The sequence below is a fragment of the Barbatula barbatula genome (genome assembly GCF_947034865.1).
Source record: "Barbatula barbatula genome assembly, chromosome: 5".
Taxonomy (NCBI): domain Eukaryota; kingdom Metazoa; phylum Chordata; class Actinopteri; order Cypriniformes; family Nemacheilidae; genus Barbatula; species Barbatula barbatula.
This window is the reverse complement of record NC_136769.1, coordinates 884,104-902,756: the sequence shown is the minus strand read 5'-3', so window position 1 is coordinate 902,756 and position 18,653 is coordinate 884,104. Positions and strand designations below refer to the sequence as shown.

Genomic DNA, 18,653 nt, shown 5'->3' with positions numbered 1-18,653 from the left:
CATGCACACCCACAAACACACAAGCACGCAAACACACACAAACACATGTGGATACACAAACACACTCGCGTACACACACACAAACACACACACAGGTGGGGAAATCTGGTGAGAATGAACATGTTCAATCCCCCCACCACAAAGCCAGCAGGCCTCAGAGACTGGTGATTGTTATCGAGAGCACGTCTCTGTGTTTCAGGAGCGCTGGTACTGTGGTAAACGTGGTAAAGGGCTGTATGTCTGCAGATGGAGCAGGTGAATCATGGGGCTTGTGGGTAAGATCGAGCAGGAGCTTTAGGGGGAGATGGAGGGTCTGGTGGGCTTTTTTGTTTTGCCTTCATCTCCCCGTTTTTTAGCTTCGTCTTTTTGAACGTGTCTTTCTAGGAACTGGAAACACAACACACGGCACTTTCTCGTAAGTTGCTTTGGTTAGAGAAAGTGTCTTTCAGTCACAATGAATAGAATAAAGTGAGGTGGGGGGTGTTGCAGAAACACCAGAAACACATTTCTCCCGATATTCAGAGTCAAATTCAGTCACAAACTTGTTTTAACCCCGTGTTGGGTCAAATATAAACATTTTCTGGGTTCATTTACATAACGGGATTCTTCATCCCAAAAATGTCACGTTGTTTCAGATCTGTATACTCGTCTTTGCTCCGATGAACACAGAGAAAAAGAATGTGAGCAATTTTTGGCACAGTAGGAAAACAATTATGTATTATTTGTTCTGTTGAACACAAAATTAAATCTTTTGAATAATTTTGAAAACAAACCGTTCTGGGGAACCTTTTACTACCATTTAATTTTCCTACTACTGAAAATCATCGTTCTTCCAAATATCTCTGTGATCAGAACAAAGATATTTATGACGGTATGAAATTACACGAGAGAGAGTAAACGTTTTCATTTTGGGGTGAACTATCCCTTTAATCCAACAGGTTTAAAATAATGCAGTGTTTCCAGAGAACACGTGATCTCTGTGTGAAGCTGTACAAACTACACGAATCTGCACAAGTCACAAACTAACTTTCTCTCAGGTTTGTAGTTTGTAAGTTCAGAGTTTTCTTTAAGTATTCCGATAAAAAACTACGACTTTAACTTCTGTGCGGCTGTGAAATCACAAACCATAGCAGTGGAGAAATCACACGTGTGTGTGTGTGTGTGGGCGCTCTGCGGTCTGTATGTAGTTTAATACACCGTACGGGTCTGTAGTGTTCTGATGATCATTATTCACTGTGTTGAATGGGGAGGTTTTGGATCTTACTGATGTTCTGAAGATCTGGTAAGACATCGATTCACTCACATGAGCTCCGGTTTTACTCCTCAGACGTTATTGTATCAGAGACGTTTTTCCTAAAATTGAAAATGAAAACGTTTTTTAAACTGCTGACACAGTAATAGTGTGAAACGAATGTAGACGCCATCAGCTCAGATCATTTGACGAGTCTGAGAGACTGTCCAGGTCTCTTCTAACACGTGAAATAACTGTGATGTTTATCGTATTCGTCACAACCAAACATTGTTCAACATATTTGGCATTGTTCAGCACTTAAACTGTTTTAATGTAACTGTATTAGAAATCAACTCTGAATTTGTTCTTTGACTTCTGAAACATTAGATGTGGGAGATGTGAGATATGAAATGACACTGACAGTGTTTTTTGACCATCAGGTTTAGTGAACAGAATCTCTGGTGTGTTTCACAAAACTCACACACTTCCTCTTAACCCCCAACCCACCCGCTTCACGAGGAACACTCGCAGACGCAGAAGAACATCCACAGCGGCCGTCCGACGGGTGAGTCTGTTGAGAGATAAACATACCAATATAAGATATAAAGACGAGACAAGCTGCTATTCTCCTTTTGATTTTTCTTGTTGAAAAATGATTTCCATTATTTAAATTAACTCATAGTTTTACCACCGATAAAATAAAATAAAAATACAGCTTCTATAGTCAAATCCGGGAAACCACAAATGAATCATGGTTTTAGAGTAAAACTGAGGTCTTTAAACGTGATCATACGGCAAAAAATCTACAAATGTTATGAAAATAAAATTACGATTTTTCTATAGCGCAGGATGCAGCTGAATGTTGTTTAGTTTTTTTGACAAACAAAATATTATTATGTCTATTAAAGGATTTGAAAATAAATACATATAATTAAAATAGTTTTAAATGATTTACATCACGATGTACATTTTAAAACGACACAGAATATGTTTTCAGAATGTTAAAGTGCCTGTGAGCTTTAAAAGAAAACAAATGAATTCAAATGAAAGTAATTCAATGACAATGTAAAATGATTGTTTCAGTAACGTCGAGTGATGTGATGAGAGATGGCGCAGGTGTTGAGCGCTGGTTTACTCTCTTAACCTCACATTCACATGTAATAACTGAATTCACTCTTTAACAGGTGTCAACCAACCACATTCTGCACACGTGCACAACGCTACATATTTCTTATACAATAATTATTCACGACAATACATTCTGGAAAATGTTGTTTTAAAAATGTTGGTTGGGATAACAGAATAAATGTCAGAGCATTACAATATTATTAAATAAATCACATTTTAATAACCATGATGAATAAATCCAACCTGAACTTTGTTGTGATTTAATTTCAGATTTTCAATCGAGAAAATGCCACGGTCCTTTCTCGTGAAAAGTAAGAGGGCGGGGCATCACTCCTCACGCTCCGCCCACTCTCAGCATCACTTGAATGACGGACGGGTGTCCAGTAATGACTCACAGACATCACTGACTTCAGAGCCGCTGTCCTGTAGAACCGACAGAAGCGAGCCGTCATCAGAGACTACACAACACTGGTGTTCTTCTACAGCAGGTACACAACACACATCTGTCAACACACAATAAGCAATAATCACACGATGAGAATAATGTTGTGTGTGACAGTGAAGCAGATGGACGCTCAGACAAACCTGTCGTCCTTCACCTCACTGGAGAGAGAGACAGATGTGATGCGTCTGCTTCAAGTGTTCCTCGCTCACCATCAGCTGATGAACGTCCAGACGTCTCTGTGTGAGTGTTTGCTCTGTGAGAAGGTGAGACCAGCGCTCTTAGTCTTCTTTTTTTCAGAAAATGAGATGAAGTTTTCATTGTCGTTGCACAAATATATAGATATGAGTCACTACATCAAATTATTAGGAGATCTAATAAGGTCAGGCTGAATTTGATGTTCTGGAAAACCACATGAATTTTACACACGTCATCCTCATGTCACATGTAATCCACGTGATACTTGAACAAACGTGAAGAAAACATGAAACAGGATGACTCAATATACTGTAGTTTTTACTTCTGCTATCAGTACTGATAAGTAATCTAACTCGTGATCTAATGACGGATGTTTTCTGTCAGCTCCTGTCGTCTGCGGTGGGTTTGGCATCTCACTTGAGTGAGTCACATGTCAATGGAGCTGCTCTCCCATTGGACGGATCCCTGGGTCACGCTCAGCAACACTATGAGTACAGACCAACAGAAAGTCTCAGAGTGAAGGTACAACACATACTTACATACTGCATAGTAAACTGTGAGTAAAGCCCAACTTACAGGAGTATTGATAGTGTGTTTGAAGAAGTGTGATGTAGTCAAGTGTTCATGTTGTATATTTTTAATTCATCTATCAGTGGAAACAGAAGGTTAAGTTGACTGCAGTGCATTGTGGGATGTGTCTCTGGTTACTTGGCTGTAACCCTGTTCCCTGAAAAAAAAAAACGCAATGGAAGAACAGTCTTTGTTCGACCGGTTGTGAAGCACGTGTGTCAAATATGCCAACTTTGGCTTTAAATAACCTCGGCAGGTGACATGGCTAATTGCACCAGCAGCTGCAGGTTATAAATACGCGTGGCGCGAACGCGTCTTCAGGTTCCAACTTTGTCTGAAAGGACCTACAATGCGGCATTGATGCGCAGCATCTCGTTCCCGCTTTTTCAGGGAACAGGGTTACAGCCATGTAACCCAAGCTGTTCCCTATCAAAAGCTACTCTTGATGCTGCGTTTCAAACGCTATGGAATGAGAATACCAACCCGCACTGGAGGTGTCTGTGTAACGGAGGACAGCTAGTGAAGAGCTGTAAGTAAAGCCTCACTCCCCGACCAACAGAGACGCTCTAGCGATAGACGCTAGTAACTGTGGTTTTTAGGCTCTCCCATTCGGACCGACGTCGGTTTGAAACCTGCGCAGAACGCGGGGCGAGTAGAACCGGTTACATCTGGACACCCAAGGTTGTGTGGTATGTGTGCATAAGCCAAGAAATCTGACAAATGTGTGCGGAGAGGACCAGCCTGCGGCATCACACACTTGCTGCAAACCCCCTTGTTGAATGAGCTTTGACACCTAGAGGTGAAGCTTAACCGCAGGCTTCATAGGCCAGAGCGATAGCATCCCTCACCCAATGTGACATTGTTTGCCTGGTGGCAGCCACCCGTTGTTGCGGCTCTCATAACATATGAAAAGCTGCTCCGATTTATGCCACTGGCTAGTGCGGTGGATGTAATTCTGAAGAGCACGTACTGGACACAGAAGGTATAATCCTTCCTTCTCTGACGAACGCATCAAGAACAACCGGATGCACGGTGGAGAAGGGAACTTGAGGCGAAAATTAATTAGTATGTTATTGTGTGTGTGTGTGTGTGTGTGTGTGTGTGTGTGTTTCAGGAAAGGAGTTTTGGTTGTAAGATTTGTGGGAAAGTGTTTAAGAGATCATCGACGCTCTCCACACACCTGCTCATCCACTCAGACACTCGACCGTTTCCCTGTCCATACTGCGGCAAGAGATTCCACCAGAAATCTGACATGAAGAAACACACCTTCATACACACCGGTGAGACACACACGCGCACGCATGCGCGCACACACACACACACACACAGGTGAGACAAACACACACTCAGGTGAGACACACACGCGCACACACACACACACACACACAGGTGAGACAAACACACACTCAGGTGAGACACACACGCGCACGCATGGACACACACACACACACTCAGGTGAGACAAACACACACTCAGGTGAGACACACACACACACTAGTGAGACACACACACACACACACACACACACACAGGTGAAACACACACACTAGTGAGACACACACAACAGTGAGACATACACAAACACGGGTGAGACACTAACACACAGGTGATACACACACACACACACACACACACTGGTGAGACACACACACATACAGGTGAGACACACACACACACACACACATAGGTGAGACACAGACGAATAGGCGAGTGTGTGTTTCAAGCGAGATGTGTCACGTGTGTGTGATGATGTGTCTCATGTGTGTGTTTGTGTGTGTTTTAGGTGAGAAGCCTCACGTGTGTGTGGTGTGCAGTAAAGCGTTCAGTCAGAGCTCTAATCTGATCACACACAGCAAGAAACACAACAGTTATCATCCCTTCAGCTGTCCTCACTGTACGCTCAGCTTTCAAAGGAGACTGGAGCTACAGCGACACCTACAGACACACACTGACAACAACAACACCAGCGGACACCACCTGTACCACAGGACCTGAGAGAAAACAGCTGATAACTGTCTGATAACACTCACTGACAATAATCTGTTTAATCTGTCTACACCTAGCGTTCACTGCACCCCCGTGGCACAAACACCATTCCAAAGAGATCTTAGTAATGCTGATAATGAAGTCATTCTCTTACATAAGCAGAATAATATATTACAGAAGCAAATAACTGAACACTGCAGATCTTTTTTATTCTGTTATGATGAACTAAACTCATATGCGACCATGTGTAATGACTCTTACAAAAATGTTTTTAATACCAAACACATCAGCGGCAGAATTTTGTTGCATAAATGTCATGATTCTGCCTCCTTTGGTCATGAGTTTCTAGTGTAATGGTAGGATCACGACAGACCCACGTGTTTATTGTGGGGAGAGACGTGGAATTGTTTGTTTATTTCCGCCCCTTCGTTTATTTCCCCTCAGTGTTTCATTAACTACACCTGCATATTGTTAATTATAGACGCCCTTGTGTGCTGCCATGTGCTGTTGGATTTGCCCTGCCTAGTTCTTGTTAAGAAGCCTACCCCCACGCGGGAAGTCTTTGGTGTGTCATTTACATTGTTCAGGTTGTTGGTTTTCCCCTATTGTGGGTTTTTGTTTTGAATAAATAAAGTTTGAGTTTATTTGCACCACTGCCTGCTTGTGCATTCTTCCTCGTTCCTGACACATAATAGTAAAAGATTTTCCCAACCCATACATTTGTTCGATTAACCCAGAGAATGGTTAAAACGACCCAGCATAGGTTCATTCATCAGCCAACGGTTGGGTTCATCCGTTGGCTGATAACATGGGCTACATGGATACATGGGGAGTGGCTACACTGTGTCAGACATACGTCACGTTCTCACAGCTGATTGGTCCAGTTCTGGTTTACGAACTCTAACTCAGAATAAGTGGTGTAGGCTTAGTTACCATGGCGACGAAACCCTCTCAAACCCGATCCACTTTCTTGAGCACGAAGACTCCGAGCATGCTCAAACTAATTTACGCGAACTTACCTGGGTAAAAACCCAAACCGGCTCTACAGGCCACCGAGAGTGGATTTCCAAGCTTGATTGTGCAATTTAGGATTTCCTAACTAGAGAAAAGATAAGATTTGGTAAGATAGGATAGGAATCCCAAATCAAGTAAAAATTTGCTTCTGTAAATTAACTTTGTGAAAAATCCTAATAATCATATCTTAAGACCTAAGGTAAGAAACGTTCTGTAATATGCCCCCTAATGTATAACTCCATTAATACTTGGAGTTCTTTTTGCAGGCTGTTCAAAAGTATGATGTTCCCTCTCGTGTCTCAGATGTGACCATGGGGGCAAAAACAACTCCATCTGTGCATTTATGGAGCTCTACAGAGGTTTGAGAAGAAGCAGTGCTATAAGGGGAAGAAGCACACACAACCAACAAATAGAGAGACTTTGGGGGGACCTTTGGAAGGGGATTACAAACACATACTATAATTTTTCCTGTAGCTCAGTGGTAAGAGCATTGCTTGAACACGCCAAGGTCGTGGGTTCGATCCCACAGGATTGCACATACTTAGAAACCAATGTATAGGATAATGCAATGTAAGCCGCTTTGGATAAAAGTGTCTGCCAAATACCTAAATGTACATTTGTTTTCATTCCTTGAGGAACTGAACATTGTTGACCTAAATAATGAGATGCACCTCTGGGCTTTACACTTTATAAAGTCAAGCGTGACTTTTTCAACGTTATTATGTAATACGTGAAGTCGTGAACGCGCTTTGCAGAACAGAGCAAGGTGAGCATTCGTTTTTAAAAAGCATATACTTTTTTTTGGTAGAAATAGAACGATCGTTTCGCTAGATAAGACCTTTATTCTTCATCTGGTATCGTTTAAAGTCCTTTGAAGCTGCAGTGAAACTGTACCATTTGGAGTCCATTGAAGTCCACTGTATCGAGAATAATCCTGGAATGTTTTTGTGGTGAGGAAGGCGGGACGAGAGCCGTGACGCGGGGCCGGTGGCGTGAGTGATAAGTGGAAGCAGCTGTGCGCGCACCGGTCCCGCATCTTATCACGGAGGAGATTGGGAGCTACTTTTTTGTAGGCTCTACAAAGATGCTATGTTCTATAACCCTGTTGAAAAAACAGCATATGCTGGTAAGGTAGGTTCTAAAGCACGGTAGCTGGTTGTGTTAAGCTGGCAATGGTTAAGCTTGTTTAAAGTTTAGGGAAAGTAAAACGTCTCGGTTACGTCTGTAACGTTGTGTTGAGAGACTGACTGGGGTTTGATCTTGAGAACCTACCTTCTCCGAGATAATTAATTATAAAATGCCAATGGGCTTGGCGAATGGCACGTGCACGCCAGTCTCCGCCCCGTACATACGGGTATAAAGGAAGATGGTGGCGGTCATTCACTCACCCTTTGTACTGAGGAACCTGAGAGGGCACTCCCGGTCACTACAGTGGTTCGGCGCAGCGTTGTGGCATGAAGACACAACGTCTCGTTCCCTCCATCAGGGAACGGAGGTTACAGAGACTGACTGGGGATCTATCTAAATTTTACATTTACATTTATTCATTTGGCAGACGCTTTTATCCAAAGCGACTTACAAGTAGTTTTTTATACAGTGGCACATTACTGCAGAGCAATCAGGGGTTTTTCATGATTTTCATCACGCAGGTCTGCAAATGACTCATCTGTTCTTCTGGTGGCATGTGTTTCAGGATTTTCCGTGCCACATATGATCCCTCCTGTGTGCAACGATCGCAACCACTGTAGCCTCCATGCCCCTTTGTTTGCTTTATGAATGATCGTGCAGGAGCATCGCAAATAAAGCAGTCCAGGGACAAATGAAACTTCCTCTCACCCGCAGTAAATCCTTGTTCCAAAGAAGAAACTTCCACAACAAATTATTGTAGAAATTGGTTGGGATTGTGTGGTTTGCTTTTTCCAAAAAAGACCCCTATTACAAGTGGATCTCTCTCAAAAGGTAATTTCCCTAAAATTGGCCAAAGTTGCTTCAGAGAACTTTTGAATAATGGAAGTCCATCTATTTTGACCTGTAGTTTAATAGTGTCAGTTTGTGACAGAAGTCCATCTTTATTACGGAGCAAATGTTCCGATATGCCAAAATGCACATACTCCCCACCGTCAATTATTTTCAAATCATGTGGTAGTGATGTTTTCATCAAAGTTCTTATACATTTTGGGAGTGCGGGGATGTATTTGTTTAACATTTTTAGTAGGCTGTCTGCTGCATTTTGTGTTACACCAGACTCTACCACCCACTGGCACAGATCGTTTGGCAGGTCATCAAAGTTGCCGGTGTCATCTGTGTCACTGAAAAAATGATCTTCCTCACTGAAGTTGCTCAGACAGTCAGTGAATCTGTCATCATCATCATCATCCATATCACTGTAATTTCCAAAATCATTGTTAAAGTCAATGTTGTTGTCTGTGTTGTTTTCAGGTATTGAAATGACTGAATTGTCACAAGTGATGTCCTCATAACATGATGCTTCATAATTTGACAGAAGAGATTCCTGGGGACTTGTCACTTGGGTGTCTGTGTCATTTTCATGTGGAGCTTAAAGCTCATGAAGTATCTTCTTCATACGCCTCCATTTGGTAACAGAACTCGCAGCTCCAAATTGTTCCATGTTTCTCCAAAATGTAAGCAACATTCCTAAATCCTCATCTGTTCTTCAGGCTTTCTTTATTGGACATACCATTTAAGTATTGGACGGAACACACTTCTGGGTAGAATACCCTAATGCTAGCACTTTTTAGACTGTATTGAGTTATTTAGTTCTATTGTTCTTGTACTTTTCCATTAAAGTCTGGTTGAAGAATGTTCTCATCTAGGGCTGGGCGATAATTCGATCTCGATACGGGATCGCGAGAAAAATTTTAACGATTTCGATAATATGCTTGGGACATATTATTCGATATCACATGAAAAAGTAAGCGCAACAACTAGTCCGCCGGCTGCGGTATACCGGTAGTACACGCCCACTTCTCAGCGAGCCGCGTGGCTACAGTAAACAGAAGGAGACCGAGAGAGTGAAAAAAAAGTTGGAAAAAGGAGAAAAAATGAGCGACACTGAAGTTGAGGACAGCGAAAATAATGCCGAACGTGAAGGTGACATCACTACATCACTCGAGACCAATGACATTGTTGAAAAAAAAGGTAACACGACATCAATTGTGTGGACGTGGTTTGGATATGGCAAAAGTGACCAGGAGCAGGCGAAGCCGGTCTGCAAAATTTGCCGGCGGTTGGTACCAGCCAGGACGGGGAATACAACAAATCTTTTCCATCACCTGAGACGGCACCACCCCAGTAATTACTCTGAGAGTGTGACTCTGCGAGCTCAAACTGGCACGACACCACACACACAGCCAAGCAAGACCACTACGTCGCCTGTTAGCATTGCTAGCGGGAGCGGCTATGTTAAACAACAATCCATCCAGTCGTGCTTTGCAGGCATTTCCCCGTATGAAAAAAAATCAAAGCGGTGCAAAAATATAAAAATAAGTTGTTGTTTACAAATTAAAAAAAGTAAAATATATTGAAAAGTGACCACTGACCAGTCACTTACTAGTTTGCACTTGTTTGAAAGCATATAAAACTCTGTTTGAGCGAAAGAGCGCTGCTCTAAATTTTATTTTGCCAGTTGTAGGCCAATGCTCTCTTGACCAATGGAAAGATTCATACAATGTGGGTGTGTAATGTGAATTCTTTGTCTGCATGAAGACCTTAACAAAAATATGTTGTGCTCATTATTGGAAGGGTAAGGCATATTGATATTGTTGAATTTGTTATTAAACTTTTAACTTAAAAGTTTCAGTGAATCTCTTGTTTTTTCAAGCTTCAGGATGTCCCTTACACTGGCAGCATCTGCAAAAACGACATATCGTGAAAATAATCGAGATCGATCAATATGGAAAAACATATCGTGATAAAAAAAAATCCATATCGCCCAGCCCTATTCTCATCAGCTGCTTAATTTATTGAACTTATATATATATATACACATATTTTACAGTTGAAGTCAAAAGTTTACACCCCCCTTGCAGAATCTGGAAAATGCTAAACATTTTGGGAGAAATAAGAGGAATTAAGAAAATTTTGTAAGTCCTGCCTTTAGCAAGTTATTTCACAAAATACATGTTAACTTAAAGTTTACACCAAAATATAATAAGATAATTTCTTATCTTAAAATACAGGGACGTGCACAGGGGGGTTGCTCAGGTTGCCCGGGCAACTGCCCATAGGCCTATGCCCTTCTCGACTCACGTTGCCCTCCCGAGGTGGAAAATAAATAAATAAATCACACAATGAATGCAGAATTTCAAATACGTCTCTATAAAAAAACGCCTCATTCACCTCCGTATTCGGGCAACGAAAGTGAAAGTCCGAAGGGGAAGGGCAAACTCTGCCTACATGGCTGCAGCGCTGCACGTGACCGGCACCTGAGCTGAGCCTGCATGAGCGGCCCTAGAAGGAGATTGTCGCGGTTATCGGGTGATACGACTCATCGACATACGTCTGGATTTCGGCCGGACAGTCCGGATTTTAAGCCCCCTGTCATGCGTCCGTGGCAGCCTCAAACCGGACACTCGTTTGTCCTTCTTTTGTGCTGAATCGGCCTAAACAAAACCCGCTTTAGAACATTTATTGGGATGCAGCAGCATACCGTCTGACACCGTAAGATCTCCGGTCAAACAAATGATTTGCTGAATGAGATGTCAAATAAATATCTGATATATCATTGGTTAAAAACGTAAACAAGCCTCCACGATGTGGAAGTGGAGTCCACGTGCTGGCTTCGTCACATCATAACGGTAATGTGCTGAAACGTCAGACCTCATTTATTCCGGAATGGACAAAAGAGCACAACTTTATATAAAAAGGCTGTAGAGACACTTTTCGTGAATGTCGCTTTCAAGTGGACGTTAGTAGTCAAGGGACATGCGACATGCCAGCACAGAAAAACAAAAGTAACCGACGAGCTGCAGGTACATCTTCCCTTAAGCTTAGGTCAAATATTCATTGCCAGACAATTTTTGAAAAAATAGAGTAGACTGTTTCAGAATCACTGTATCATGAGACCATCGATATGATGCACACAATTGTATTGTAGTTGCGAGTACACCAGAGTCCTATGCTATTATTCTTGCCTCACTTAATGCTGCAAAGTGTCCTCCTATTTGGTGTTATGGAAATGGCCACTATTGCGTTGTCAGAAAAGGTGAGTTTGTGATGTATACCAAACAAACGATCATCATCATCAAGTTTTATGAAATGTATTCAAATCTTCATAAATCCAGGCTGAGTTTGCCACGTTTAGCCTAAATAATAAGACCGATAGATTGCAGACAAGCAGCCTGCTACTATTTGTTTGGTAGGTAGGCATTAGGCAAACTAAGCTACATGTCTGCTGATAGTTAGTTTCTCACATTTCGTTTTAGCAAGAAGAATGAATGATGGAAGCTATGCATCACATTAATTATTTTATTCTAAATGGTTAAATGCCTAAATCCTATCACTATTTTGGGTATTGTTTGAAGCCAAGATGCCCACTGAAGAGAGGCGGATTCAGGAGAGATATTTCAGGGAGTTATCTTTTTCTGTGTTATTATTAGTACTAGTTAAGGTGAATTAGTGTTGTATTTCAGTGTTTTACTTCTTTATATATATATTTTAATAAATACCCTGTTATTCTCAGTCCTTCATATAGCCTGTGAGGTTTTTTTGGGGGGTGGGGGGTTGCCCTTTTTTCAGGTCAGAGCAACTGCCCCTCAAAATTCCTGTGCACGTCCCTGTTAAAATAGCTGAGGTCACAATTTACACCCCCCTGATACTCAATAGTGTATGAAGTTACCTGAACAATCAATTACAGTTTTTACGTTTTGGTTTAGTTGTTTAAGGGTTTCTTGATTCTTGAGACATTAAACTTTCCACTGATATTCAGAAAAATCATCATGGTCCTCCAAAATCTTAGCTTTTTCATTATTTCTGTATATTTGACTTATATCTAGCAGTAACTGTATGATGTTGAGATTCATATTATTACAATAAGGACAATTAAGAGACTTATACACAACTATAACAATAGTCACATTATAGATAGAAACAGTCAGTGATGCTCATGAAGTAAACTGTCATGATCGGTGCAGGAACATGAACAAGAGGACCCAAGTGCAGACAGCGGGTAAGGGGTCAACAGACTTTAATAACATGACAAAACAAACACCCACGAGGGGGTAAAACAACAGGGCAAGGGTAACAGGAACAAGACTTACTACACTAGACTAAATTCAACACTAACATAACTACAACTAACTAAACTTACATACTATGACAAGACGGGTAGCACCACACACAATGATCCAGTACAAGACAGAAAACACAAGGGCATTAAATAAGGGAACAAATCAAAGAGGGGAACAGGTGTTGGGCATGAAACAATAACGAGGAGGCGAGAGTGTATGGAAGGCCATAATTGCCTCGCTCCACATTAAACATGATGTTCTGTCATGATCCTGCCACTAAACCAAGAGCAACCTGACATGATGCGGCAGAATCATGACAGAAGCCCCTCCTTAAGGAGCAGCAACCTGATGCTCCTCAAGGAACAAACAAGACAGGACAAACTGTGACAAAAACAAGGCAACATGATAATTAGAAAAACCAAAACGGGGAAACACAAGAGTCCAAGGGAAGGGGAACACAAGAGTCCAAACAAGGGCAGTTCAAACAAGGGCAAAACAGGGGAACACAAGTCCAAACAGCTGACACGGACACGAAAGCCGGCATGACACGGACTGGATTACCGGCATTACACGGACTGGATTGCCAGCAGGACAGCCGGCAGACACGGACAGGGTAGCCGGCAGGAGACGGACAGGATAGCCGGGGCTGGAATGGCCACATACACCGGGCTGGAATGGCCGCATGCACCGGGCTGGAATGGCCGCATGCACCGGGCTGGAATGGCCGCATGCACCGGGCTGGAATGGCCGCATGCACCGGGCTGCAATGGCCGCATGCACCGGGCTGCAATGGCCGCATGCACCGGGCTGCAATGGCCGCATGCACCGGGCTGCAATGGCCGCATGCACCGGGCTGCAATGGCCGCATGCACCGGGCTGGAATGGCCGCATGCACCGGGCTGGAATGGCCGCATGCACCTGCACCAACCGGGAATGCCCGGCTGCACCGACCTGGAATGCCCGGCTGCACCGACCTGGAACGCCCAGCTGGGGATCTGATGCGGTCACAGGATTCCGGCGACTTCAACCCTGGAGGGGAGAGCGTCAGCCTCGCCCTGAGCAGGAACACGGCAGTCTCGACCCTGGAAGGGAGTCCGGCGGCCCCGACTCTGGAATGGAGTCTGACGTTCTCGTCCCTGGAAGGGAGTCTGGCAGCCTCAACCCTGGAAGGGAACCCATGAGCCTCGACTGCTGCCACAACGATCCCTCTGTCTGCTGGTCCTGTGATGGCTGGTTCATTCTGTCATGATTCTCGAGTGGTGAGACAAGGACAGAGGACCCAGGTGCAGACAGCGGGTAAGGGGTTAACATATATTTAATTAATAATAAAACAAAGACCGACGTGGAGGTAACATAACAAAACATGACATGGGTACAATAACAAGACAGGACTAAAACTAACTACACTTAAACAAGACTAAAATAAACTTTAAACATTAACTACAAATAACTAAACTAACAGGACACACGAACTCACCACACAAACCACAATGAACCAGCACAAGACAGAAGACACAAGGGCATTAAATAAGGGAATAAAGTAAATGATATTCGATTAAATTCTGATTCAGGCAAGATATACATACACACACTGCATCATCTGCACTACAGAACTGTGTACTGGTACTGCATTAACTCATCTACTGCACTGTAACTGTAATAACTGCATCTATTAACTTTATGAGAATGTGGATCCCGTAATGCATTTGTGGATCCCGTGACGCGCGTTCATACATCCTGTTCGGTTCATTTGGATTTTGAGACTTTCTTTACGCGGTTTTGCATTGGACAATCCACACACACGCAACTGCAGATCCATGCACAACCGTGCAGAAAATAAGAACTACCACTAGATGGCAGGCTTACGGAAACCATAGGTGCTGGTCATATCATTAGAATATCATCAAAAAGTTGCTGACTGCCATTCTGAAATTATTTATCTTCTCAAGGAAAAAAGTTGCCAACTTATCATCAGAGCATTTAGAAGGGGACTTGACTTGGGGGTTTGTTAGTCTCTCTACAGTAGCAAAAAGCATATGACTGTTGTTGCAGTTAATAGAAATAATGTCTAGCATTGCCTAATTCGATATTAAAGGCATGCAGGCTGTCTTTCTAGATATTATAGTAAACTTCAAGTTTGGTTTTTCGCCAAATATGTTCAGCATAAGTTTTTTTTCAGTTTGGACAGTTATTTTATTTATTTTAGGAAATGATTTCAGAATGGCAGTCAGCAAAGCCCTACATGGCACTCAGGTCAGTATGCCTTTATTACAACAATCTAAGAAATTAGTAAAGTTTGATCAGAAAACTTTGGCATCTTAAGTCCTCAACATGCAACCTGGACACACTCCCCACATTCTTTTTCAAAAAAGTGTTTAACTGTTTAGAAGCAGATCTTTTAAAAATAGTAAATACTTTATTTCTCTCAGGAACTTTCCCAGAGTCCCTAAAAACTGCATTTGTCAAGCCTTTTCTAAAATAAGAGCAATCTAGACAAAAACTTACTGTCTAACTACAGACCAACAAATCTTCCTTCATAGGCAAGATCATTGAAAAGGTTGTCTTCAATCAGCTGAACAAATTCCTAAACTCAAATGGCAATCTGGACAATTATCAGTCTGGTTTCCGTCAGCATCACAGCACAGACAAAGTAAATGATAGTCGATTAAATTCTGATTCAGGCAAGATATACATACACACACTGCATCATCTGCACTACAGAACTGTGTACTGGTACTGCATTAACTCATCTACTGCACTGTAACTGTAATAACTGCATTAATTCATCTACTGCACTGTAACTTTAATAACTGCATTAACTCATCTACTGCACTGTAACTTCAATAACTGCATTAACTTATCTACTGCACTGTAACTTTAATAACTGCATTAACTCATCTACTGCACTGTAACTTTAATAACTGCATTAACTCATCTATTGCACTGTAACTTTAATCACTGTATTGACTCATCTACTGCACTGTAACTTTAATAACTGCATTAACTCATCTACTGCACTGTAACTTCAATAACTGCATTAACTTATCTACTGCACTGTAACTTTAATAACTGCATTAACTCATCTACTGCACTGTAACTTCAATAACTGCATTAACTCATCTATTGCACTGTAACTTTAATCACTGTATTGACTCATCTACTGCACTGTAACTTCAATAACTGCATTAACTCATCTACTGCACTGTAACTTCAATAACTGCATTAACTCATCTACTGCACTGTAACTGTAATAACTGCATTAACTCATCTACTGCACTGTAACTTCAATAACTGCATTAACTCATCTACTGCACTGTAACTGTAATAACTGCATTAACTCATCTACTGCACTGTAACTTCAATAACTGCATTAACTCATCTATTGCACTGTAACTGTAATAACTGCATTAACTCATCTACTGCACTGTAACTTCAATAACCGCATTAACTCATCTACTGCACTGTAACTTCAATAACTGCATTAACTCATCTACTGCACTGTAACTTTAATAACTGCATTAACTCATCTACTGCACTGTAACTTCAATAACTGCATTAACTCATCTACTGCGCTGTAACTTTAATAACCGCATTAACTCATCTACTGCACTGTAACTTTAATAACTGCATTAACTCATCTACTGCACTGTAACTTTAATAACTGCATTAACTCATCTACTGCACTGTAACTTCAATAACTGCATTAACTCATCTACTGCACTGTAACTGTAATAACTGCATTAACTCATCTACTGCACTGTAACTTTAATAACTGCATTAACTCATCTACTGCACTGTAACTTCAATAACTGCATTAACTCATCTACTGCACTGTAACTTCAATAACTGCATTAACTCATCTACTGCACTGTAACTTCAATAACTGCATTAACTCATCTACTGCACTGTAACTGTAATAACTGCATTAACTCATCTACTGCACTGTAACTTTAATAACTGCATTAACTCATCTACTGCACTGTAACTTCAATAACTGCATTAACTCATCTACTGCACTGTAACTTCAATAACTGCATTAACTCATCTACTGCACTGTAACTGTAATAACTGCATTAACTCATCTACTGCACTGTAACTTCAATAACTGCATTAACTCATCTATTGCACTGTAACTGTAATAACTGCATTAACTCATCTATTGCACTGTAACTGTAATAACTGCATTAACTCATCTACTGCACTGTAACTTCAATAACTGCATTAACTCATCTACTGCACTGTAACTTTAATAACTGCATTAACTCATCTACTGCACTGTAACTTTAATAACTGCATTAACTTATCTACTGCACTGTAACTGTGATAACTGCATCTATTAACTTTATGAGAAAATGCTTTGTCTTTGAGATTAAAACGCCTTATCAATTTGGTATTTTAATTAGTCGTCAGTTATAATCATCACAATTAAAATAAATAAACATTTGAAATATATCAGTCTGCGTGTAATGAATTTATATAATTCACAAGTTTCACTTTTTTAATGGAAATAGTGAAATGCGTCAACTTTTTGATGATATTCTAATGATATGACCAGCACCTATGGTTTCCGTAAGCCTGCCATCTAGTGGTAGTTCTTATTTTCTGCACGGTTGCGCATGGATCTGCAGTTGCGTTTGTGTGGATTGTCCAATGCAAAACCGCGTAAAGAAAGTCTCAGAATCCAAATGAACCGAACAGGATGTATGAACGCGCGTCACAGTATCCACAAATGCACAACTTCTCATTGGTATGCGCAAAATCAATATACATGAACACAAAATAAAACATTGCAATCACAAATCTGCCTCTATTTGTACAAATCGCTTCGTGTTTATTCAAATCTAAATTTCACAGAATCAAATCATAAGGCATTTTTTTGTGAATCGTAAAATACAAATGAAACGTGTATCACGTTCACGGATGACTGTGCGTGCATTTGTTAATCATTTTGAGTCGAAATTCATCCCATAGTCTGTCATGACCCAAGAAGAGACCAAGTCACTATATTAAACCTGTAAAGAAGATGACTTCTAGGGAAAACCAGTTCGGTTCAATGGTTCGGTTCAATTGCAGACGGGCTCTGGGCTCAACTGTTTCTCCTATCCTGGGTAGCCCGGATGTTACCATGTGAATATTTAACTTGAATTTTTCGATCTGAATTTGAGCAGTCGAATTAGACCAGTGGTGTGCGGTGGACTTAAAAAATGAGGAGGCAGATTTCTACCCATGTCATTTTTGTTCATCTCTGCACTATTAACAAGTGCGTTTGTCAGTCGTTTCAGTGTTTATGTGTGAAAAATTCCTTTTAATTACTACAAGTTCATTACAGTATGTACTTCTGATTTTTTTAGTTTTTGATTTTCCCTGCTTTGGGAAAAGGTACATCAACCAGGGGCGTTTCCTCCGAGGAGGCAAGGGAGGCAGTGTCTCCCCTCCCCCTCGAAAATAATCGAATGAGAATATTACTAACAGTTCAGAAATAGAATAGGACAGCGGATATAACGTATTGAGCTAAATATGAGATCAATCAGCGTATAAAACAGTGTGAAACAGCGACCCCGCTCGAAAGAAATCCAAAGGGAGGCAGCGTTTCTCTTGCCTCCTCTAAGCTCATTGACTTTACATATACCCGCTAAAGCGTGCCGTGAGTTTGAGTGGGGGTAATTGCAAAGAATGGAGAAAAGTCACGTGAGAGGAGGCAAGAGAAACGCTGCCTCCCTTTGGATTTCTTTCGAGCGGGGTCGCTGTTTCACACTGTTGTACACGCTGATTTATCTCATATTTAGCTCAATACGTTATATCCGCTGTCCTATTCTATTTCTGAACTGTTAGTAAT

General features: G+C 41.4%; 1 protein-coding gene across 1 annotated transcript; it reads left to right on the top strand.

Moving 5' to 3' along the window:
* Positions 1-1,179: 1,179 nt before the first annotated feature.
* On the top strand, positions 1,180-6,204 carry LOC306893588 (uncharacterized protein). Its single transcript, XM_079455519.1, has 7 exons — positions 1,180-1,282; positions 1,672-1,796; positions 2,630-2,847; positions 2,919-3,067; positions 3,384-3,521; positions 4,684-4,849; positions 5,353-6,204. The coding sequence occupies exons 3-7, from the start codon at positions 2,646-2,648 to the stop codon at positions 5,562-5,564; spliced, it is 867 nt and encodes a 288-aa protein (XP_079311645.1). The 5' UTR covers positions 1,180-1,282; positions 1,672-1,796; positions 2,630-2,645; the 3' UTR covers positions 5,565-6,204.
* Positions 6,205-18,653: the final 12,449 nt, after the last annotated feature.